The sequence below is a fragment of the Meles meles genome, chromosome 1 (assembly GCF_922984935.1).
Source record: "Meles meles chromosome 1, mMelMel3.1 paternal haplotype, whole genome shotgun sequence".
Lineage (NCBI taxonomy): Eukaryota > Metazoa > Chordata > Mammalia > Carnivora > Mustelidae > Meles > Meles meles.
The window spans coordinates 176,397,284-176,423,763 of NC_060066.1; the positions used below are offsets into that span (position 1 = coordinate 176,397,284).

Genomic DNA, 26,480 nt, shown 5'->3' on the forward strand with positions numbered 1-26,480 from the left:
AAAAGATGTTTAATACCATTGGTTATTAAGGAAATACAAACTAACATCATGATTAGATACAACAACACACCTGTTAGAATGGCTAAATTTAAAAGCCTAAATACCATTTGTTATGCCCCACAAATAAGTGAAACCATATGATACTTGACTCTCTCTACTTGACTTATTTCACTCAGCATAATCACTTCCAGTCCTGTCCATGTTGCTACAAAAGTTGGGTATTCATCCTTTCTTTTTTTTTAATAAACATATAATGTATTTTTATCCCCAGGGGTACAGGTCTGTGATTTGCCCGGTTTACACACTTCACAGCACTCACCATAGCACATACCCTCCCCAATGTCCATAACCTCCTCCCCCTCTCCGGACCCCATCTCCCCCCAGCAACCCCCAGTTTGTTTTGTGAGATTGGGGGAACCAGTGGTGGGTAATAGGGAGGGCACGTATTGCATGGAGCACTGGGTGTTGTGCAAAAACAATGAATACTGTTACACTGAAAAAAATAAATAAATAAAAAAAGCCTAAATACCAAGGACTAGCAAGGATGCAAGGAACTTTCATATATTGCTGTTCGGAAAGCAAAATGGTAGGAACGCTTTTGAAGACAATTTTGGTAGAATCTTGTTAATTAAAACATGTACTTACCATATGACCCAGAAATTCTATTTCTATGTATTTACTCAAATGAAAATATGTCCCCACAAAGAATTGTACTTGTATATTCATTGCAGCTCTATTCATAATGGCCGCAAGCTGGAAATACCTCAAATTGTCCATCAACTGATGAGTGGATAAACAGCTGTGGTGCAACCATGCAATGCAATAGTACTTAGCAATAATAAGGATAAACTACCAATGCAGGTAACAGTGAATGAATCTTAAAATATTACGTTAAATGGAAGGAGCCAGACACAAAAAGGAATCTATAGTATTTCATTTATATAACCATAACCTTCTAAAAAGACAAAACTAGTTGATGAAATCAGATTAGTGGTTGCTAGGTTAGGGATAAGGGAGGGGATTGACTGTAAAGGGGAATATGAGGGAACATTTTAAGGTCATGGGAATGCTCTTTATCTTGATGGTGGTGGTTGTTTCACAGGGATATGTGTTTGTCAAATCTCATTTCATCAAACTGCACCCTTTTTAGGATAAGTTTAAGCTGATTAGCTTGGCATATATATGAATGATAAGTTCAAGCTGATTAGCTTGGGATGGAGATATATATATGCGCCTTACAGCTTTCTTTCCCTTACAAGCACTCATTTCTCATTTCATTGTGTACTACTGTGACCCAGGTGCTCTTCTAGCTCTTAAGGATAGGCTTGACATTAAAATGTTTTAAGCTCTTTAATGTAAGCAGCTTGAGACATTAATAAAATATAATCCCGAGAGGACAAATTAAGCAGTGCATAGTATGGCAGAAAACTACCTTTAGGCAGAAGTGATTATTAAGTTAAACTAGAATGAATTGTCCATGTTGCTTACCACAGAACATGGAGAGCCCATAGCAACATGGAGCTGGTTATCAACATGCTTGAAAACAAAGCCATTTCTTTTATTCATCCATTCCTCTCATTCTCAGATTCTACAAGTTGCTAAACTTCATAGGAGTGTTCGAATTTTTTTAAAAAAGATTATTTATTTATTTATTTATTTATTAGAGAGAGAGAGAGAGATCACAAGTAGGCAGAGAGGCAGGCAGAGAGAGAGAGGCGGAAGCAGGCTCCCTGATGAGCAGAGAGAGCCCGTTATACCATTATGAATTCCACCAAAGTTCCAATGGCTGCATATCACTATCAACAAAAAGAATTTTCTGTCCTTTTAATTTTAGCAATTACAGGGGCTATGGTTTCTAAATGTGGCTTTAATTTATATTCCCTGATGATTAATAATAACTAATGACACTGATCATCTTTTTGTGTGCTTCATGGATAATGCATATCTTCTATAAAGCACTGAATAGATGTGTTACAAGTGGACTTTGCATTGTTCTTAATCTTAGGAGGGAAGAATTTGGTCTTTAATTATCAAGTATTATATTAGTTGTATGTTTTTCAGCAATGTGTTTTATGGCATTGGGTTTGTCAATGATTTCATGTATGTGATACCAAATACATGGGAAGAAAAGAAAAAGTAAGTGAAGTGGTCTTCATCAAAATTAAAAACTTGTGTGCATCAAGGATTCTGTTTACAGAATGAAAAAGCAAGCTACAGAATGGTAGAAAATACTTGCAAATCATATATCTGATAAGGGTTTAGTATACAGAATATGTAAAGAACTACAACTCACCAACAAAAAAAAAATCCACAAACAATCCAATTGAAATTGTTCCCACCACAAAAAAAGAAATGAGTTGTTAAAATAGTAATCAAATTTCACTATATAAATATGTCAAATCAACATATGTACACCTTAAACTTGCACAGTGTAAAGAAATAAAAGGAATCCAAATCGGCAAAGAAGTCATCAAACTTTCACTCTTCACCGATGACCTGATACTGTATGTAGAAAACCGAAAAGCTCTACCCCAAAATCTCTAGAATTGATACAGGAATTTAGCTGCTTTTCTATACACTAACAGTGAAGCAGAAGAAAGAGAAATCAAGGAATCAGTCCCATTTACAGTTGCACCCAAAACTATAAGATACCTAGGAATAAACCTAACCAAAGAGGTAAAGGATCTGTACTCTGAAGACTATAGAACACTTAGAAAACAAATTGAGGAAGATGGAAATGGAAAAATATTCCATGCTCATGGATTGGAAGAACAGATATTTTTGTTAAAATGTCTAGGATACCCAAAGATATCTACACATTCAATGCAATCCCTCTCAAAATACCATCAGCATTTTTTATAGAGCTGGAACAAACAATCCTAAAATTGAAAAGACCCTGAATAGCCAAAGGAAAGTTGAAAAAGAAAACCAATGCTGGAGGCCTCACAATTCCGTACGTGAAACTGTATTCCAAAGCTGTAATCATGAAGACATTATGGTACTGGCACAAAAACAGACACATAGATCATTGGAACAGGAAAGAGAACCCAGAAATGGACCCTCAACTCTATGGTCAACTAATCTTTGACAAAGCAGGAAAGAATGCCCCATGGAAAAAAGTCTCTTCAACAAATGGTGTTGGGAAAACTGAACAGCAACATGCAAAAGAATGAAACTGGACCACTTTCTTACATTGTACACAAAAATAAACTTAAAATGGATGAAAGACCTAAATATGAGCAGGACTCCTTCAAAATCCTAGAGGAGATCGCAGGCAGCAACCTCTTTGACCTCGGCCACAGCAACTTTTCTGGCTAGATTCATCTCCAAAGGCAAGAGAACCAAAATCAAAAATGAACTATTGGGACTTCATCAAGATAAAAAGCTTTTGCACTGCAAAGCAAATAGTCAACAAAACTAAAAGGCAAGCTATAGAATGGGAGAAGATATGTGCAGTGTCCTACCAGATAAAGGGCTAGTTTCCAGAAACTACAAAGAACTTACCAAACTCACCGAAAAAAAAAACCCCAAAAATCCAGTGAAGAAATGGGCAGAACACATGAGCAGACCCTTCTCCAAAGAAGACATTCAGATGGCCAATAGACACATGAAAAAATGCTCCACATCACTTGTCATCAGGAAAATACAAATCAGAACCCCAGTGAGATACCACCTCATGCCTGTCAGGATGGCCAAAATGAATATAGCTCAGGAGACAGTAGATGCTGTGGGGATGTGGAGAAAGGGGAACCCTCTTAACTGTTGGTGGGAATAGAAACTGATGCAGCCATACTGGAAAACAATATGGAGGTTCCTCAAAAAGTTAAAGTAGAACTACCCTATGACCCAGCAATGGCACTACTAGGTATTTATCCAAATGATACAAACGTAGTGATTTGAAGGGGCATCTGCACCCCAATCTTTATAGCAGCAATGTCCACAATAGTCAAGCTATGGAAGGAGCCCAGTTGTCCATTGACATGAATGGATAAAGACGAGGTGGCATACGTGCATGCATGTGCACACACACAAACACACAAAGGAACATTATTCAGCCATCAAGAAGAATGAAATCTTGCCATTTGCAATGATGTGGATGGAACTAGAGGATATTATGCTAAGCAATAAGTCATTCAGAGAAAGAGAAATAGCGTATGCATTCACTCATATGTGGATTTAAGAAACAAAACAGATGAACATAAGGGGAAGGGAGAGCAAAATAAGATGAAAACAGAGAGGGAGGTAAACCATAAGAGACTCTTAACAAACTGAAGGTTGCTGGAGGGGAGGTGGGTGGGGAAGGGGTAACTGGGTGATGGGCATTAGGGAGGGCACTTGAAGTAATGAGCTTTGGGTGTTGTATGCAATTGATGAATCACTAAATTCTACCCCTGAAACTAATAATACAGCATATGTTAATCAAATTGAATTTAAATTAAAATATCAATTAAAAACTAAATTAGGAATAAAAAACAAAAATGAGCAAAGGATTTGAGTAGATATTTCTCTCAGGAAGTTATACAGATGGCCAATAAGTACATGAAAATATGTTGAACATTATGAATCATTAGGAAAATGCAGATCAAAACCAAAATGAGATACCACTTCTCGCCCATCAGGATTTCTTTTATCAAAACAACAGAAAGTAGCAAGAGTTGATAAGGATATGGAGAATTTAGAACCCTTGTTCACGGGGCGCCTGGGTGGCTCAGTGGATTAAGCCGCTGCCTTCGGCTCAGGTCATGATCTCAGGGTTCTGGGATCGAGCCCCGCATGGGTCTCTCTGCTCTGCAGGGAGCCTGCTTCCTCCTCTCTCTCTGCCTGCCTCTCTGCCTGCTTGTGATCTCTCTCTCTGTCAAATAAATAAATAAAATCTTTAAAAAAAAAAAAAAAAGAACCCTTGTTCACTGCTGATGAGAGTATAAAATGGTGGAACCACTGGGGACACAGTATAACGGTTCCTTGGAACGTTAAACATAGAATTACCATATAATCTATTAATCCTATTTCTGAGTATATACCCCGAAGAATTGAAAGCAGGGACATTTATAGAAGAATAGAATGAGAAGTAAAAGCATCACAGTACGCCTGGGTGGCTTAGTTGGTTGGGTGTCCAACTCTTGATTTCAGCTTAGTTCATGATCTTGGGGTTGTGGGATTAAGCCCTGCATCAGGCTCCATGCTTAGCAGGGAGTCTGCTTGAGATTCTCTCCTCTTCCTCTGCCATCTCCCTGCTCACGTGTATGTGCTTGCTCTCTCTCATGCTCTCTTTTTCAAATAAATAAATCTTTAAAAAAAAAAAAGAGAAGCATCCCAGGGGACCATCAGCCAGCTAATAAATAGATAAGCAAAATGTGGTTTATACCTACAATAGAATATTCAGCCTTAAAAAGGAATGAAATTCTGCCTTACGCTACAACATGGATGACAGTTGAAGACATGCTAAATGAAGTGAGCCAGACACAAAAAGACATATATTATTCCATTTATAAGAGCTACTAATAATAGTCAAATTCTAACAAATAAAATAGTGGTTACCAAGGGCTGGGCAAGTTTGGAAGAGGGAGTTATGTTTAATGGGTATAGAGTTTTAGTGTGGAGTAATGAGTACGTTCTGGAGATGGATAGTGGTGCGTTGCACAGTGTGAAAGTACTTACTGCCACAGAACTGCACACTTTAAAATGGTTAGAGTGGATCATTTTATGGTATGTACATTTTACCATAATAAAAGAAAAAACAGTTTGCCAGATTAGAAATTAATGATATCTCTCATTTTCAATTTACTTGTCTTTCACTACTAATGAGTTAATACTTCACTGGGTTTATTGGCTCTTTTATATGTGAGTTTATATGTTGCTACTGACTTAAAAATTTTAATTTATAAAAGCTTTTTATATGAATGAGATTAACCTTTTATTCATTATCTGTTTTGCAGATATTTTCCTAATTTACATTTTTATTTTATTGTGCTTTTGGAGAGAAGGAAATTTTTATTTTGGTAATACTGGACTTTTTCTTCAAGTTTTTCCCTTTATGTTGGTAATTAGGAAGCCTTTCCATCCTGACTTACTATTCAGTTTTTGTATTCTTCAGAGTGCTAAACTTAATGCCTTTCATTTAGTGAATATAACATGAATATTAGGTTTTAGATCTGGAAGAGGCGTTAGAAGCTAATTAGTCTAGCTGCTTTATTTTACAGATACAAAACCTTAAAACTCAGGAAGGCTACCCTGCCATGGTCCCATAGTAGTTAGTAGACCCTAGAATAGATAGTGAATGTCTTTTTATGTTCAGCCCAGTCTCTGTCCACTAAACTTAAAATAATTTTCTTGTATGGATGGCAAACACAGAGTGTCATTGTTTGGGCAAAGGCTCTATAGTACAAGAAGCAAAGAGGTAATTAGCAAACACAGTCACAATGAAAATTATTTGATTATTGTTACTGACCAGTATGCTTCATAAAACCTGAACTTTTCCTCCCTAAAAACTTACTGTGTGTACTTCCCTTACCTATTAATTATAATCTTTATGTTTCTTTCAATGTTCAGGGGGAAATAAAGACCTATGCCATTTAATCTCACAGACACATTAGCTTTTAGAGTAGTCTGAAAGAGTGTTTTTATGCATTGTTGGGTGTAATCTCAAGTACATGTAGGACCCAGTGACACACTATAAATAACTATAAAAATGAGCAGCATTTTCAGGAATCCATTTGTCTCAGAATCCGTAAATACTCACATATTTATGATTCTTTTGATAATTATATGTGTTATGTTAAGGATCCTTTTGTTCAGATTTATATGTTTGAGTGGCAAATTTGCAGGAGCTGCATCTTTGAATTTGTGAGGTCAGAATGTGGTATAGAGGGAGAAGCAATAGAGCATTGCTGTGTAGTCTTTGCAATTAAAGTCCTACTTGTTCTTGGGTAAGTCATATTTCAGAGTGGTTTTAAACAGCCTCTGAGATGGGTCCTTTCTAGCCTTAGAAGTCTAATGTGCTTCTTTTGATATGGACTCTTAATCTGATTTTTCTCAAAAAAATAGCTTTCATAGTTCAAACAAGTATTTGAAGGGACTAATAGCTTATAATGTTTGAAAGAAGGAAGTGATTAGAAGCACTAAAAGATTTCTGACTTGTAAACATTTCAGTAGAATAAAGGGGAAACATTCACTTTTGAGGACTGTGCTTCTAAAAAATACATATGATACATTATCACCCATTTTTTTCTTCTAGGTGACAGGTTTGATTTTCTTATTGTGTCTACTGAAATAGGCTATCATTTTTTAGGGGCAGTTTTAATATTTTGGTGCCACCTTGCTATCATTTTTTAATTTAAAAAAATGGCAACAGGTGGCATTACCAGCGTCCTTAACATGAAATGTATTCATGGCTTTTTTAAAAAAAATTAATGTGGAATTTGAAGCCCAGAGAGAGCCTACAATTTGCCTTAATATAGTTACCTAGTGATTGAACTGGGATAATGTTTTTTATCCTAGTGATCATAGCATTGCAACACATGTTCTGTATTCTGCTTGGAAGTTACTAATATAGTCCCTGTATCCAGTTTTCACTACATCTTTTCCTCTGTGAGAGGAATTAATTGGAATGTATTAATAGCCATTTGTTTTATATTGATAAGAATCCTCTTTTTCTTCTCCCCATATTTGTTGCCTTTACAAACTGTAAAGGTCTAACAGTACATATTTCTTCCAAATAACTTGAAAGAAGGTAGTAAGTTCTATAGACAATATTTGTTAAAACTTAGGAATCTGGGGCGCCTGGGTGGCTCAGTGGATTGGGCCGCTGCCTTTGGCTCGGGTCATGATCTCGGGGTCCTGGGATCGAGCCCCACGTCAGGCTCTCGGCTCTGTGGAGAGCCTGCTTCCTCCTCTCTCTCTGCCTGCCTCTCTGCCTAGTTGTGATTTCTCTGTCAAATAAATAAAATTAAAAAAAAAAAAACAAAAAAAACCTTAGGAATCTGAAGGAAGATAAAAACAGTTATATAAAATGGCTGTTTCTTAGGCATTTAAATGGCAGATAAAGTATTTATAAATCTGTTTTCAGTTTACTGTAGTGTAGCAGACTAAATGACCTCTTGTCAATGATTTCTCTGTTGGGTAGACCAAAATCTGTTTAGACTAATTGCTGACTATGGTGTGAGGTAGTCTTTTTTTTTTTTTTTTTGCTTTCCTTTTTCTTTTTTAGCTTTCTTGTCACAGAAACTGGAAAACTAGAGAAATGTTGCTGTTAAAACAAAAAAGCAAAATGGAGTGCCTGGTGGCTCAGTCATTTGAGTGTCAGACTCTTGATTTTGGCTCAGGTCATGATCTTTGGGTCCTGGGAGTCCTGCATCAGGCTCAGTGCTCAGCAGGGAGTCTGCTTAAGGATTCTCTCCCTCTCCTACTGCTCCTCCCTCAAGTCATGCTTTCTCTCTTTCTATCAAATAAATACATCTTTTTTTTTTTTTTTTTAAAAGAAGGGTTTCTTTCTTTCTTTCTTTCCTTCCTTCCTTCCTTCTTTTTTTTTTTTTTTTTAAGATTTTATTTATTTATGAGAGATTGAGTGCACAAGCAGGGGGAGCGGCAGAGGTAGAACCAGACTCCCTACTGAGCCGGGAGCCCTATGTGGGACTCTATCCCAGGACCCTGGGATCATGACCTGAGCTGAAGGCAGTTGGTTAACTGACTGAGCCACCCAGGTGCCCTTCAAATAAATATTTGAAAAAAAAAAAAAGCAAAGATAATTATACTCAGAGCAGTGTTTTTAATATCCTTATTAATGTATAGAGTAAATTGATAGATGAAATAATTTATGGTTCATGTTAATATAAAACCACATGAATATAAAACAATAATTTCCAATGTAAAGTTTGGCATTATTGGGTAAAATAGAATTAATGTGCCTAACAATAGCTGAATATGCTTTCATGAGCTACATCTGTGATTGGTTAGTTTTTATGAAACTTTTCAAACCTGGGAAAACATTGGGAGTAACTTTGTTGGCAGTAACGTTGAGAAATAAAAATTACAAGAATTTCAGTTTCTGCCACTAATGGAGTAACTGGTGTGGTGCCTACTGAAGAAAATACCCACAATATTGGACAAAATATATGAAACAATTATCTTTAGGTATTGGACAACAGGGAACATAATAGACCTGTGATACCTGAGAAAATGGAAACAGGTGAGCTCAATATTTCTTCTGATTTCTGCCTAGAGGAAATTTCTAGGCCATTGTTTACAGAAAGGGAACCCAAACAGAACCTAGTAGTCTTGTTGAGATGAAAAAAAGGGCTCAGAGATCCATGATGCTTAGATGATTGGAATGTTCTGGGCAGAATACTAAAGAAAAGAGAGCTACATGGAGAAAAACTCTAGAAGTCTGGATTGTGCTCCGCCCAAATCTTTGGCTGAATCTGTACATCGTAGGCTAACTTGAACAACTCCTTGAGCTCACAGGTAGGGTTAGGAGATAATTAAAATCCTTCCAGCTGGAGGAAGGAGACTCTGTTGAACGAACAGGATAGTAGAGACTCCAGAGGAGTATTTTGTTAGTAATTGAAACTGAGAAATTTTTAAAAAAATTATTTATTGATAAATAACAAAGTAGAACTCATTATATGTTGACCTAAATAAGATTCTTCATGAAAAATAATTACTTTTACAAAATAAAGAGAAAGGGGGCATTGTTTTACATTTTTTACAAACTCTTCAATGTCTATGTAGAAGACAGCTAGATTCTTAGATCTGCTACTTTGTTCATTCTGTTGTAGTATGTTGTTTCTGTTAAGTATGGAAGAAATGGTGTCTCACCTACTGATAAATAATTGGAGAAAAGAGGAGTATTGTAATAGCCTTTTCAGATAGTATTCTTCTAGTTTTATTTGATATTCTTATTTGATACTACAACCAAAGCCTGGTAAGTGGTAATTTCTTAAAGATTATTGGCAATGTAAAATCTGAAACCACATCAGCAAAATTTTGGTGTTGTTATATTAAAATTCACTGGAATATTCAGCTTCAGTAGATGATTTTCTAATCTCTATGAAATAATTATTTGGGTTTATCTTTGTGTATGATGTAAAAGAATGGCCCAAATTCATTCTTTTGCATGTGGCTGTCCAATTTTTACAGCACCATTTATTGAAGAGACTGTGTTTTTTCCTTTAGGTATTTTTTTCCTGATTTGTCAAAGATTAGTTGACCATAGAGTTGAGGATCCACTTTTGGGGTCTCTGTTCTGTTCCATTGATATATGTGTCTGTTTTTGTGCCAGTACCATGCTGTCTTGAGGATCACAGCTTTGTAATATAGCTTGAAGTCAGGCATTGTGATGTCCCCAGCTTTGCCTTTCTTTTTCAGCAATCTCCTGGTGATTTGGGTTCTTTTCTGGCTCCATACAAATTTTAGGATTGTTTGTTCCAGCACTCTATGAAAAGTGCTGATGGTATTTTGATAGGGATTACATTGAAAGTGCAGATTGCTCTGGGCAGTATAGACATTTTCATAGTGTTTATTGTTCCAATCCATGAGCATGGAATGTTTTTCCATCTCTTTCTGTCATCCTCAGTTTCTTTCATAAGTGTTCTGTAGTTTCTAGAGTACAGATCCCTAACGTCTCTGGTTAGGTTTATTCCTAGGGATCTTACAGCTTTCGGTGCAATTGTAAATGGGATTGATTCCTTGATTTCTCTTTCTTTAGTCACATTGTTAGTGTATAGAAATTCAACAGATTTCAGCGCATTGATTTTGTATCCTGCCATATTGCTGAATTGCTCTATCAGTTCTAGTAATTTGGGGGTGGAGTCTTTCTGTTTTCCACATAAAGTATCATGTCATCTGTGAAGAGTGAGAGTTTGATTTCTTTGCCAGTTTGAGTGCTTTTTATTTCTTTTTGTTGTCTGATTGATGAGACTAGGACTTCTAGTACTATGTTGAACAATAATGGTGAGAGTGGGCATCCCTGTTGTGTTCCTGACCTTAAGGAAAAGTTCTGAGTTTACCCCCATTGAGAATGATATTTGCTGTGGGCTTTTCATAGATGGCTTTTATGATATTTAGGTATGTTCCCTCTGTTCCTGTATTTTGAAGAGTTTTAATCAGGAAAGGATGCTGTATTTTGTCAAATGCTTTTTTTGTATCAATTGAGAGGATCATATGGTTCTTGTCTTTTCTTTATTAGTGTGATCTATCATGTTGATTGATTTGTGGATGTTGAACCACCCTTGCATCCCAGGAATAAATCTTGCTTGGTTGCTGTGAATAATCCTTTTAATGTACTATTGGATCCTGTTGGCTAGGATCTCGTTGAGTATATTGACATCCATCAAAATCCTAGAGGAGGGAGCGCCTGGGTGGCTCAGTGGGTTAAAGCCTCTGCCTTTGGCTCAGGTCATGATCTCAAGGTCCTGGGATCGAGCCCCGCATCAGGCTCTCTGCTCAGCGGGGAGCCTGCTTCCGTTCCTCTCTCTCTCTCTGCTTGCCTCTCTGCCTACTTGTGATCTCTGTCAAATAAATAAATAAAATCTTTTAAAAAAAAATCCTAGAGGAGAACATAGGAGAACTAGATGTAGTAACCTCTTCGACATTGGCCAAAGGAATTTCTTTCAAGACATGTTTCTAAAGGCAGGGAAACAAAAGTGAAAATGAACTTTTGGGAGTTCATCAAGATGAAAAGTTTTGCACAACAAAGGAAACAGTCAACAAAACTAAGAGGTAACCCACAGAATGGAAGAAGATATTACAAATGGCAGTGTAGATAAAGGGCTGGTATCCAAGATGTCTAAAAAACTTATCAACCTCAACACTGAAAAAAACAAATAATCCAGTCTATAAATGGTCAGAAGACTTGAACAGACACTTCTCAAAAGAAGACATTCAAATGGCTAACAGATACATGAAAAAATGCTCAATATCACTAGCCATCAGGGAAATATAAATCAAAACCACCCTGAGATACCATCTTAGAATGGCAAAAATTAACAAGATGGTAAACAACAAGTGTTGGTGAGGGTGTGGAAAAAGGGGAACCCTCTTACACTATTGGTGGGAATGCAAGCTGGTACAGCCACTCTGGAAAACAGTATGGAGAGTCCTCAAAAAGTTAAAAACAGAGCTGCCCTACGACCCAGCAATTGCAGTACTGGGTATTTACTCCAAAGGTACAGATGTAGTAAAAAGAAGGGGCACATGCATCTCAATGTTCATAGCAGCAATACCCACAGTAGCCAAACTGTGGAAAGAGTCCAGATGTCCTTCAACAGATGAATGGATAAAGATATCATTCATAAGTATAATGGAATATTACTCAGCTATCAGAAAGGATGAATACCCACCATTTACATTGACCTGGATGGAACTGGAAGGTATTATGCTAAGTGAAATAAGTCAAGCAGAGAAAGACAATTACATGATTTCACTCATACATGGAACATAATAGCGCAGAGCACCATAGGGGAAGGGAGAGGAAAACTGTGAATGGGAAGAAATCAGAGAAGGAGACAAACCGTGGGAGACTGGACTCTGGGAACCAAACTGAGGGTTATGGAAGGGAGGGGGATGAGGAATGGAGTAGCAGATGATTAAAAAAATGTAAATAGTGTTCACCAAATACATAAATAATAAATAAGTATAAATAAATAAAAATAATAAAAATGCCACAATGAGTAAAACAAAGATAGTTATTTGGAAAATATTGGTTTGCTTATTTAAATAGATCAACCAAATATTGATACATGGCCTTAAGTGATATCAGTAAATCACATTTGTTAATATCACTGATCTCACAGAAAAGTATTTTAAGTAAGGGGAAGTTGTAAAGCTCATAATGACATATAAAAATTTTTTAAAACTTTGGAATTTCGTTAGAAGGCTCAAATTTTGTCATTGACAGAAAGTTGTCGTTTGTTTTTCTTGAATTGATGGGCTTATTTTGTTCCTTTTTAAGACAATGTCAAGTCAGAATAATATGGTGTGACATCATTTACTCAAGTAAAAATGGTGTTCTTTGAAAAAACAGTTCATCTCACATTGTTCATGTCCTTTGCCTCAGAACAACAATTGTACTTTAGTGTGTAGCAGACAATCCTTAGGAGTACATCCAGTTTCATCACACATAATATTAAAAGCACCAAGATTTAATACAAATAATAAGTTTTGTTATTTTATGGCTTTTTTTTAATACAAGTATTTTATGGTTAAGGATACAATACAATGACTACTACTTCAGCTTAACACCCCTACCTTTTATTTTTTATTATTTATTTGAGAATGAGTGAGAGTGAGGGGGGAAGGGGCAGAGGGAGAAGGTGAGAGTGTCTTAAGCAGACAGTGGGCTGAGCATAGAGCCCAATGTGGGGCTCAATCTTACAACCCTGAAATCATGACCTAAACCAAAAACCAAGAGTTGGGCATTTAACTGACTGTGTTACCCAGGCATCTCTACTTTTTTTTTTTAAGATTTTATTTATTTATTTAGAGAGAGTGCAAGTGGAGGAAGGGATAGAAGAAGAGGGAGAGAGAGAATCTCAAGCTGACTCCTCGTTGTGTGAGGAGCATGACATGGGCTCTATCTTACCACCCTGAAATCATGTCGTGAGCCAAAATCAAGTGTCAGATACTTAACTGACTGAGTCACCCAGGTGCTCCTTAGCACCACCACTTCGATTTCTGATAAAGTATCTGCAGTTTTACTTACTTAGCATTACTTTGTACAGTCAGTCTCAAGAAATCTGTACTTTTGAGAATTGCTGCTTTAGATCCATCTTAAAAAGTGTTGTAAAGGAGTCTAAAAAGGATCAACCTGATATGTGTGAAAATTAAGGGCCTTCTAGAATAAACTTCTACACTCTTTAAAAGCAAACCACTAAATGTAAACACTTACTATGAATGGTATTTAGTAAAAAACTAGTAGATATGAGAAGTAGCCAAATGTGACTCATAATCTGAAGAAAATTTTGAAAATAAAAATACATCAGTGGCAAAAATAATAGAATTAGGAGATGAAGGTTTAAAAACAGTTGTTGTAACTATTTTTAAGAGTTTAAAGGAAGTCAAGAATGCAATGAGGAAAGAAATGAAAAATACTGAAAATTAACCAAATAGAAATTCTGGAGTTAAGGTATAACATCTGCCCGTGCCCCCCCACCCCTGCCAAAAAAATTTACCCAAAAGGGGTTATGAGATTAGATGCTGTTGAAGAAAAGATCAATGAATTTGAGAACATACCAATAAAAACAATGCAAAGTAAAGTACACACAGCAAATATATTTTGTATTTGTGCTTTTGCTGTGTGTAGAAGTGGGGGTGGATAGTGGAATGGAACCTGAGTGACCCATGGGGACCATAGAGAGTGGTCTAATGTATCTGTGATTAAAGTTCCTGAATTAGAGGAGCTAGTTAGAAAGGGGGAAATTTTAAAGAACAGCAGAAAGCTACCCAAATTTCATGAAAAATGTAAACTCACAGATATAAGTAGCTTAGTAACAACATCAGGTGTAACTCAAGGGAAACCATATCAAGGTACATCATAATAAAATTGTTGTAAATAAAGTAATAGCACAAAAAATTTGAAAGTAGCAGAGGTGAGAAAACAAAGACACATTGCATATAGGGAAACATTTAAAAATAACGATTACAGACTTCTTATCAGAGCCAGTGCAAGCCAGTGATATTTTTAAGTGCTAAAGGAATAAAATGTTAACTTAGAATGCTGTATCCAACGAAAGTATCTTTTAGAAATGTAGACTAAATGATATTTTTCACACAGACAGAAACTTGAAGAAATGTTAAAGGAAGTTTCTTAGGCTTTAAGGAAATGATAAGAGATGGAAAATTAGATCAACACAAATAAATGAAGAGCACCAGAAATTGTAAATACTTGGGAAATTTTTTTTATTTTTAATTTTTTAAAAAGATTGATGTTTAAAAAGTGAAAGTAATTGCAGTATATTGTGGCATTTATGAATTATATAGAAGTAAATGTATGAAAATACTAACACAACAGGAAGGGAAAATATAAATATACTGTTATAAGTCCTATATTATTTAAAGCAGACTATATTAAGTTAAAAGTTAACTGTATTAAGTTAAAAGTACATATTGGGGTACCTGGGTGACTCAGTCAGTTAAAGGTCTGACTCTTGGTCTCAGCTCAGGTCTTGAACTCAGTGTCAATGAGGTCAAGCCCTGTTTTGGGCTCCCCACTGGGTGTGGAGCCTACTTAAAATAGATAAAAAATTCAAATTTAGGGGCACCTAGGTGGCTCAACTCAGTGGGTTAAGCCTCTGCCTTCAGTTCAGGTCATGGTCTCAGGGTCCTGGGATCAAGTTCCCCATCAGGCTCTCTGCTCAGCAGGGAGCCTGCTTCCCCCTCTCTCTCTGCCTGCCTCTCTGCCTACTTGTGATCTCTCTCTCTCTCTGTCAAATAAATAAATAAAATCTTTTAAAAAAAATTCAAATTTTTTTTGAGCAATCACTAAAACAGTGAAATGCAGATTATAGTTATTAAGCCAAGGGTTGAAATGAAATGGAATAACTAAAAATAATAAATTCAAATGAAGGTAGAAACAGATAATAAAACAAAAAATAAGATAGGATGAATATAAAAGCAATAAGACCATAACTACAATTAATATAAATTATCTCACATTCATTTTTCTTAAAGATTTTATTTATTTATTTTAGAGAGAGCATATACCTGTGCCCATGCATCTGGGGAGGGGTAAGAGGGGAGGGAGAGGAAGAGGGGAAAGACTCCCAAACAGACTCTGCACCAAGCTGGGAGCCTAACTTAGCTCATTTCCTTGACCCTGAGATCATGACTGGAGTGGAAACCAAGAGTCAGAAGCTCAACTGACTGAGCCACCCAGGTGTCCCTGTCTCACATTCTTACTAGGAAGTAGAAATTGTGAGAGTGGATAAAAAAGGAAAATGAAATACATATGTACAAGAAACCCACTTTAAGTATAATATTAAAATGTATATAGGAAAATGCTAATCAGCATATGAAATGTTAGTAACGTTTTATTATGTTGATATTAAATGAAGTAGACTTCTGGACAAGGAATATTATTAAGGCCAAATGGAGACATTTTGTGATGAACATGGCAACTCATCACAGTCATCACAAAGACATAGTATCATAAATATGCACATATCTAATAACAGTTTGAAAGTATATGAAACAAAACCTGTTAGAACTGATATGAAAAATGGACAAATCCACAGTGGTAATCGGAGATTACAGCATTCCTTTCTAATAGTAAGTGTTCAGAACAACAGCAAATATGAACAACATATCAACCAATTTGACGTATTTGAAGTGTTGTAGACTCCTCAACCACAGCAAAATACATATTCTTTTCATGTGCAGTTGGTACATTCATTAAGGCAGAAAATATACTCAGCCATAAAACAACTCACTAAAAGTTTATAAAAATTATGTGACGTGTGTTCTCTGACAATAGTGGAATTAATAGAAATCAAGAGTCTGGAAAATCCCTATATATTTGGAAATTAAACATTTCTAAATAAACTATAGGTTGAAGAAGAAGGAATCACAAAAGAAATTAGAAAATATATTGAACTGAATTAAGATGGAAACATGGCATATCAACATTTGTTTGATGCTGACAAAGTGGTATTGAGAGGGAAATTTGTAGTTCAAATGCTTAATTACAAAAGAAGAAAGTTCTAGAAGCAATGTTCAGCCCTTCTACTAAGAAATAGGGAAAGTGTCCCCTCCCCTCCTTCCACTTACAGTGACAGGATTTACCTTCACTCCTAAAGCAGCTAAATAAACCACCCAAAAAGCTTAGCAGGAATACTATTAGGAATATTGTCTGTGTTCACATGCTGAATTGGAAAACCTCAAGGCTTTTGCATTGGTATCAGGGAATAATTAGCATTAGATTAAATACCACTTGGATGATATTCACTGACATCTTAATAGCAAGACCCAAGCACATTGAACTGTTTCCAAGTTACTTACCTGCATTTTAGAACAAAGCCCAAGAATATTTATAGGAATAAAAAAGTATTTTTTTTGCCCATCAAAGCAAAATTCACAATGTCTGGCATCCAATAAAAATTGCCAGGCATTCAAAGATGCAGAAAAACCTGGCCCATAATGAGAAGAGTAATTAAAAACAACTCAGAACTGACATAAATTTTGGAATTAGCAGGTATGGACATTAAAATGGTTTTTTAACTCTCTTACACTTACATTTAAAAGGAGCAGAAAAGGGTAAAAAATGTGAGTAGGCTTGTGGTTGCCTGTAGTGGCAGAGTTCAATAAACTGGGGTTAATGCAAGATGATATATGAGGATGATAATGTGAAAGAGGCCATAAGAAGGGTTCTTGGGAACCTTAATAACGACAGGATGTTTCGCATTAAGAGAGTACTAGGCCTGACTATGAGGCAGCAGATTTTGTCTAAAGAGCAGTGGACAGAATATGAAGAGGATAAATTCTACCTTGAACCGTATCTGAAGTTATTTGGGGAAGAAAGAGATGGACAAAGAAATAATCATGGAATTGAAATCTGTGGTAGCAGCTGTCCTACAAATATTTTTAAGAAGTTGAGTAAACATGAAATGTACAATTTAGAACTATTTAAGCTGCAAATGTATTACTTTAAATAAATGTCTGTTGTAATTATAAAAAATACAAAAATAAAAAAGAGGAAAGATTTAAAATAAGTCATTGGAAATATTAAAATGACCCAAACTGAGTGTCTAGAGATGAAGACCATGATGTCTGAGATGAAAAATTTTACCAGATGGGATTAACAGATTAGACAGTGAAGAAGAAAAGATTAGTAAATTTGAAGACATCACAATAGAAACCACTTTAGAAAAGAGTGGCAGTTTCCTACAAAGTTTTTATACAATGGCCTTTCCTCTTCTAGGTATTTACCCAAGAGAAATGAAAGCATGTCTATCAAAACTGTATACATTGTTGTTTATGGCAATTTATTTGTAAAAGCACCAAACGTAGATAACCACAAATACCCATAAACCAGTGGATGGATAAACACATTGTTGTATATCTATATAATGTAATAGTACTTAGTGATAAAAGTCTTGTTACACACAACAATGTGAGAGAATCTCAGACTTTTTTGAGTGAAAGAAGCCAGGTTTAAAAAGTATATTATGCAATTCCATTTATAGAAAATCTTAGATAATGCTAACTAAACCATAGTTACAGAAATTAAATCAGTAGTTCTCTGGGGATGAAGTAAGGAGAGTATAGAGGAATTGCCAAGGGGCATAAAAAACCTTGGGGGGGTGATGGATAAATTTACAACCTTTTTTTTTTTTAAAGATTTTATTTATTTGACTGAGAGAGACACAGCAAGAGAGGGAACACAAGCAAGAGGAGTGGGAGAGGGAGAAGCAGGCTTCCAGGTGAGCAGGGAGCCTGATGCAGGGCTCGATCCAAACCGAAGGCAGAGGCTTAACAACAGAGCCACCCAGGTGCCCCTAAATTTATAATCTTGATTATGATGAATTTCACTTTTTGGACATATTTGTCAAAATTAATGAGATTGTGGATTTTAAATATGTGCAGTTTATTTCCTGTCAATTATGATAAAGGTATTAATTTTTGTTTAAAAAGAGGGGCGCCTGGGTGGCTCAGTGGGTTAAGCCGCTGCCTTTGGCTCAGGTCATGATCTCAGGGTCCTGGGATCGAGTCCCGCATCGGGCTCTCTGCTCAGCAGGGAGCCTGCTTCCCTCTCTCTCTCTCTCTGCCTGCCTCTCTGCCTTGTTCAAATAAATAAATAAAAATCTTAAAAAAATTTTTTTTTTTGTTTAAAAAGAGCAAATGAGGGGTGCCTGGGTGGCTCAGTGGGTTAAAGCCCCTGCCTTCAGCACAGGTCGTGATCCCAGGGTCCTGGGATCTAGCCCCGCATCGGACTTTCTGCTCAGCGGGGAGCCTGCTTCTTCTCTCTCTCTCTCTCTCTCTCTCTCTCTTTCTCTCTCTCTCTCTGCCTGCCTCTCTGCCTACTTACGATCTCTGTCAAATAAATAAATAAAAAATCTTAAAAAAAAAAAAAAGCGGGGCGCCTGGGTGGCTCAGTGGGTTAAGCCTCTGCCTTTGGCTCAGGTCATGATCTCAGGGTCCTGGGATCGAGCCCCACATCGGGCTCTCTGCTCAGCGGGGAGCCAGCTTCTTCTTCTTCTTCTCTCTCTCTCTCTCTCTGCCTGCCTCTCTGCCTACTTGTGACCTCTCTCTCTTTCTGTCAAATAAATAAATAAAATATTTAAAATAAATAAATAAATAAATTTTTTAAAAAGAGCAAATAAAATTCCAAAGTATAGAAGGAAGCAAATTATGTATGTGTATACACACAAGCAGAAATCTGTAAAGCAGAAAATGGATAAATAGTAGTGAAAATGAACAGAATTAATAAAACTTACAGCTTTTTTTGAGAAGATGAATAAAATTGATAATTCACTTGCTACTGTGAATAAGAACAAAAGAAAGAAAGCACAAATTGTTCGTATTGGAAATGAAAGGAACCTATAGACATTAAATGGGCTATAAAGCGACATCAAGAACAAATTTATGCCAGTAAATTTAAAAGAATATATCAAACTTTAAGTAGGTATAAAGATTATTTTAAAGGTACAAAATATAGCCAACAGAAGAAAAAATAAAAAATTTGAGAAATCTGAGTAGGTGTGTATCCAATATATAAATTGAGTTGATAATCAAAAACATTCCCCAAAAGCAAACCCAATATTATATGTCTTCACTGGTAAAGTCTATCTAATATTAAAGGAAGAAATATTAGCAATCATTCATAAATAGAGAAAGGAGAAAGTATTTCTTAATTCATTTCATTAAATCAGCATTACTCTAACACTAAAACCAGGCAAAGACATTACAGGAAAAGAAAGCTACAGACCAATATTTCTTAAAATTATAGAGGCAGAAAAGTTCTTTACAAAATATTTGCAGGTTGGGGTGCCTGGGTGGCTCAGTTGGTTAAGGTCCAACTCTTGATTTTGGCTCAGGTCATGATCTCAGTTTCATGAGATCAAGCCCCAAGTTGGGCTCTGTGCTCAGCATAGGGCTTGCTTGTCTTTCTCCCTCTGCCCCTGACCCCACTCTTGAGCTCTCTTGCTCACATGCTCTCAAATAAATAAATAAAATCTTAAAAAAATATTTGCAAGTTAAATTTAGTAAAATACAATAAAATACATACATATGTGTATAATATACCTCATGGTCAAGTGAGTTTATCCAGGAATGCAAAGCTTGCTTAACAGCTTATAACTTATTTTTGTAATTCACCATATTAGAATAATAAGTGAGAAAATTCATCTGATCATTTCAGTAGGTAGGTAGAAGAAAAAGCACTCAACACCCATTCATGTTGAAAAATTAAAAAAAAACCCAACTAACAACTAGTAAGAATAGAGGGAAACTTTGTCAACCTCATAAAACACATTGCTGAAGAACATACTACTAATATAATACTTGATAATTAAAGACCAAATTCTTCCCTCCTAAGATTAAGAACAATGCAAGGTCCACTTGTAACACATCTACTCAGTGCTTTATAGAAGATATGCCTTATCCATGAAGCACACAAAAAGATCAGTGTCATTAGTTATTAATCATCAGGGACTATAAATTAAAGCCACATTTAGAAACCATAGCCCCTGTAATGGCTAAAATTAAAAGGACAGAAAATTCTTTTTGTTGATAGTGATATGCAGCCATTGGAACTTTGGTGGAATTCATAATGGTATAATCACTTGGGAAAACAGTTTGGTAGTTTTTAAAATAAAGTTAATCATACAGTCTAGAATTCCGTTCTTAGGTATTTGTTCAAGAGAAATCAACACATATTTACAAAAGGGTTTACACAATGTTCATCATAGCTTTATTTGCACTAGGAAAAAATATAAACACTGAAGATGTTCATCAGCTGGAGAATGTATAAACAAAAACTGCAATATCCATATGTATTTTATTTGTTGCTGTGTAACAAATGACTCAAAATTTAGCTGGTTAAGAAAATTTGTTATCTCACCATTTGTGTAGATAAGGAATCCAGGCGTGGCTTAGCTAAGCTGCAATCAGTATGTCATCTCAAGGCTCATCTCAGGGAAGTATAAACTTTTGAGATCACTGATGTAGTTGCTGACAGATTCATTTCCATGTGGGCTATTGAACCAAGAGACTCAGCTCTTCACTCAGTCTTGGTTGGAGGCTGCCCTCTGTTCCTTACTATGTTTGCCTCTCTCTATACCAGTTTGCTTTCATCAGAGAGAACAAGTAAATGGCAAGAGAGAGTGTGTAGCAAGATGGAGACCATAGTCTTAAAACCTGTCTCAGTAGTCACATCCCATCACCATTATTATATTTGCTTCATTGAAGTAACTTGGTACAGCTCACATTCATGGGAGAGGGAATTATAAAGGGCATGAATACCATAAGGGTGGGGACCATTGGAAGCCATTTCAGAAGCTGCCTACCTTACAATGTAATGAAATACTACTAAATAATGAAAAATAAACTTATTGGTACACACAACAGTGTAGCTGTATGTCAAAAACATTAAGTAGAGCAAAAGAACCCAGACATAAAGGATAACAGAACTAATCTTTAGAGTGAGAAGAAAGGTCAGTGGTTGGGTGGGAGAAGGTTTTTGTTTCAAAGAGGTACGAGTATCTTTGTGATATAGGAAATGTCCTTTATCCTAATTGCGGTAGTGGTTACAGTGGTGTATATGTTGTCAAAATTCAGGAGTGAATTTTATTATATGTATATCATATATATGTATATATATATACATATATATATATGTGTATCATAATCTGAGTTGGGTTTTTTGGAAGTATGCTACTGGATTCAATGGACTCTTAGAAAAGTCTTTTTGCAGTTTTACTGAGATATAATTGATATGCAGCACTGTATACTTTGAAGTGTTCAGCGTAATGACTTGACTTGCATGTATTGTAAAGTGATTACCACAGTAAGTTTAATTAACACCCATCATCTTATGTAAATACTCAAAAAAGGGGGGCTTCCTTCCTGTACTGGGAGCTCCAAGGATTTACTCTCTTAACGATGGCATTTATTTGTTTGTTTGTTTATTTATTTATTTTAATTCCCAAAGATTTAATGTTAACAAAAATAATGATTTGTGGGGCACCTGGGTGGCTCAGTGCTTTTAAGCCTCTGCCTTCGGCTCAGGTCATGATCTCAGGGTCCTGGGATCGAGCCCCGCATCAGGCTCCCTGCTCAGCAGAGAGCAAGCTTCCTTCTCTCTCTCTCTGCCTGCCTTTCTGCTTGCTGGTGAACTCTGTCTGTCAAATTAATTAATTTAAAAAAATGATTTGTTTTCTACCATTTTCTTTTAGGATGAAAACAAAAATCACTGAACAAAAAACAGTTTTCCATTATCCAGTAAATGGGCGTGCCTTACAAAAAAGTAATTTTGGAAGTTTATTCTAATAATCCCTCCTAAGATGGAGGGATTACCTGAAGGAAAAGAAATCCTAGGTGTGGAGGTCTCTCTAAATAAGGGCATGTTTCTTAAAATAACCCTCATGAACACCAAGACCCTTGGGGAGATCAATTTTTTTTTCACTTTTATTTCAAATTCCCCCACTGAAGTTTCAGCAACTTTAAAATATACCGCATAGTAGTATTAACTGTAGTCTTCATGTTATATATTATATCCCCAGTGCTTTTATTATAACTGGAAGTTGTACCTGTTGAACACCTTCATCCAATTCCCAACTCTCCACTTCTGGTTACTACAAATCAGATCTCTTTTTCTGTGTGTTTCTTCTTCTTCTTCTTCTTTTTTTTTTTTAGATCCATATGTAAGTGAGATATATAGTACTTGTCTTTCTATTTCTGACTTCTTTCACTTAGCATAATGCCCTCAGGGTCTGTTCATGTTATAAAAAATGGCAAGATTTCTTTCTTTTTTATGTCTGAATAATATTGAAATGTATACATACATCACAACTTCTTTATTCATTCATCCATTATTGGACAGTTAGGTTGCTTCAGTATTTTGGCTATTATAGATAATGCTGCTTTGAACATGGGGGTGTAGCTATCTCTTTGATACAGTGTTTTTGTTTCCTTTGGATATATGCTGGATGATATGGTTGTTCTGTTTTTAATTTTTTGAGACCCCTCCATGCTGTTTTCTCTAGTGCTTGTACTAATTTACAATTCTACCAGCAGTGCACAAGAGTTCCCTTTTCTCCACATCTTTGTAGAATTTGTTATTGTTCGTCTTTTTGATAGAAGCCATTCTAATAGGCATGAGGTGATATCTCATTGTGGTTTTGACTTGCATTTCTCTAATAATTAGTGATGCTAAGCATCTTTTCATTTACCTGTTGGCCATTTGTATATCTTTTTTGGAAAAGTATCTGTTCAGGTCCTTTGCCTATTTCTTAAAAAAGATTTGTTTTGTTTATTTTAGAGAGTGAGAAAGAACAAGGGGAGGGACAGAAAAGAGAGAGAGAATCCTTAAGTAGACTTCCCACTGAGTGTGGAGCCTAACACAGGGCTTGATCCCAGAACCCTGAGATCATGACCTGAGCTGAAACCAAGAGCTGGATGCTTAACCAACTGAGCTACTAAGACACCCTTGCCCATTTTTAATTGGATAGTGTGTGTGTGTGTGTGTGTGTGTGTGTATCTGTGTTTTGGTATTGTGTTGTGAGTTATTTATATTTTGGATATTGACTCCCATCAGATATATGGTTTGCAAGTTCAGTGGACTGCTCTTAATGACATCTGCATATCTGCACATACTAGGTGACATACTAGGGTGCTGTCGTGGCAGTGCCATTTTGTGTTAAGATCTTTGGTGTCAGAAGGACCCAGATACACATACTGGCTCTGAAACTTGCTGCATTCTAGTACTTCACTGATCTAAATTATTTTGGATATCCCTAAAACAATAATTACTGTTTATTTAGAATCTGTTCTGGCCAAATACTATGCTAGACATTTATGTGTGTATTACCTAAGTTAATACAAATCAAAATAATCAACATTTTTTGAAACACACTAATACAAAATATTTCCATGTCTTATGTGATTTAATGCAGAAACCCAATTAAGTGTTGGTACTATAATTATCCCTACTTTACAAAAGAAGAAATTGAGACCAACAGAATAAATTTTTAAAATATGAGGAACTCAGGGTGCTGTCAAGATTCTGGTTTTGTTTTCCATTCTTCTCTACCTGTGGAGTTAAACTTTTTATATGTTATCCAAACATGTTGCTAAGAGTAACTGCAACTTCAACTTATAATCTATTTTTGTTTTTTTCTATAAGAAACTTCTGTTAGGTTATTAATGCTAAGAGTATCTCCAGGAGTCTAAGTAGAAGGTGTCAGGTGAAGGTCAGTTTCTAAGAGGAAAGCACTGGGCGGAATTGAAAGAACATAAGCTCAGTTCCACACAAGGACAGCTCTAGAAATACTAACCTTAGCCATAAATGAAAAGTCAATGTTTATATGTATTTGATATAAAAAGTATGGCTCATTTTCCTACCATTTCCATAAATTCTTTGTCAGCAGTGACATTTTCGAAGTCTAAAGTTGATAAAGGTTTGTGCTTGTAAAATATATTATGACATTTAGTCACCATCAAAAGTGCCCAGATAGGAATTTTCTTTGGGGAAGTAAGACTTTGTCACTAAGGCCATGAAGCATTTAATTATAGCACTGCTTACTTTGGCACCTATATTTCCATAGTACTGTGTGGCATAAGTTTTTTTCCCCCTCCGTTTGTCAGCATGGAATATTTTTCCTCTTTTAATATATAACATAATCAGGTTTTTAAATATTCAATCACTTACTATAAATGGAGTTGAGTTATGTGTTAATCTGAAAGTATAGACTAGGGGTGTGTGTCAGTCAGTTAAACGTCCAACTTTCGATTTCAGCTCAGATCGTGATCTCAGGGTCGTGAGTTTGAGCCCACATGGAGTTCCATGCTGGATGTGAAGCCTGCTTAAGATTCTGTCCCTCTCCGTTTGCCCCTTTCCCTGATCATGCACTCTCTCTCTCTCTCCAAACATAAAGTATGAAAAAGTATACTTTAAAAATACACTTTTTAAATTTTTTATTCATTTTATTTATTTTTTTAAAGATTTTATTTATTTATTTGACAGATGGAGATCACAGAGAAGCAGGCAGAGAGAGAGGAGGAAGCAGGCTCCCTGCTGAGCAGAGAGCCCGATGCGGGGCTCGATCCCAGGATCCTGGGATCATGACCTGAGCCGAAGGCAGAGGCTTTAACCCACTGAGCCTCCCAGGGACCCCTAAAAATACACTTAAAAAAAAAAAAGTATAGATTAGCAACAACCTAATAAAAGTAAATATATGCAGTGCTTGTATATTCTGATTCAACAATCTGCTTAATATACTGTAGTTCTAGAAATTAGCCGATTAATTTATTAGTAGACTTGATTCCTGAAAAACAATTTGTGGAACACTGGGAAAATTTTGATTCCTCACTGTTTTTCATTAGCATCGTGTTCATTTTTGCCTTTTTACCTTTAAGTCTTTTGTCTTCATTGAATAGAGTAACTTTTGGTGTGCACTCCTTCATGACCCAGCTATCCTTCAATCTGGGTTTAAGTCTCATCTCTCTCAAAAAGCCTTCTCTACTTATCCAACACAATTTTTTTTTCTTTTCTGAAATTCTGTTGCTTTTCTCTTTAATGTAATTTAAATTGTCTTCTAGATTATCTACATTGACTCTATTTTTTCAGTTGCTTTCATGGATGTTATTTCCTTTTATCCTTAGGTCCTGGAAATAGTTAAGAAAGGCAATATTATTCTCCATTTTATGATACAAAAACTAAGAATAGATATTTATTTCTTGAAGATAAGACTTCAGCCCAAATCTTCATTCTAAAATCTGCTTTGCTTATACTATATCACTGCAAGTTTTATTCCTATCATATGCTGAGCACATAGTGGTATTTTCAGTTGATTGGTTTAAAGTAAGTTGTTTCTAATCAAACTGGTATCTATTTCTTTTAAAGAGCTATGCAATTAATTAACTAATTAATTCTAGAGTCTTTTGTCATAATTAATCTTGAAGCCTGAGTTCTTCAAAGGGGCAACATTTGTTTTTTTAAGATTTAAAGTTTGGACTATGGAAATTTTTCTTATTTATTTATCAAATGTCATTGTGTACCATATGCCTAATATTATTGGTAGCCCTGGACATGGACAAATGCTGATTGCATTATTTTGTTAGTAATATTCAGTCTTTTCTTATTTATGCAGGAGAGATTAAACAGATTCTAGAAAATGAACTTCAGATACCTGTGTCTAAAATGCTGTTGAAAGGCTGGAAGACCGGAGATGTGGAAGACAGTGTGAGTTTCTTAATTGCCTAGAAATAAAAGGAAATTAAGTCATGCAATTGACTAAATGATATATAAAAATTGTTTTTTATTAGTTTTCTTA

The 26,480-nt window shown here is 35.8% G+C and overlaps 1 protein-coding gene across 3 annotated transcripts in view; it reads left to right on the forward strand.

Moving 5' to 3' along the window:
• The window catches only part of FAF1 (Fas associated factor 1), a 495,897-nt gene that overhangs the window by 166,805 nt on the left and 302,612 nt on the right, over positions 1-26,480 (forward strand). For all 3 annotated transcript variants that reach the window (XM_046003527.1, XM_046003533.1, XM_046003539.1), the window contains exon 5: positions 26,298-26,389. In XM_046003527.1, the coding sequence (XP_045859483.1) occupies positions 26,298-26,389 (92 nt within the window). The remainder of the gene's footprint in view (positions 1-26,297; positions 26,390-26,480) is intronic.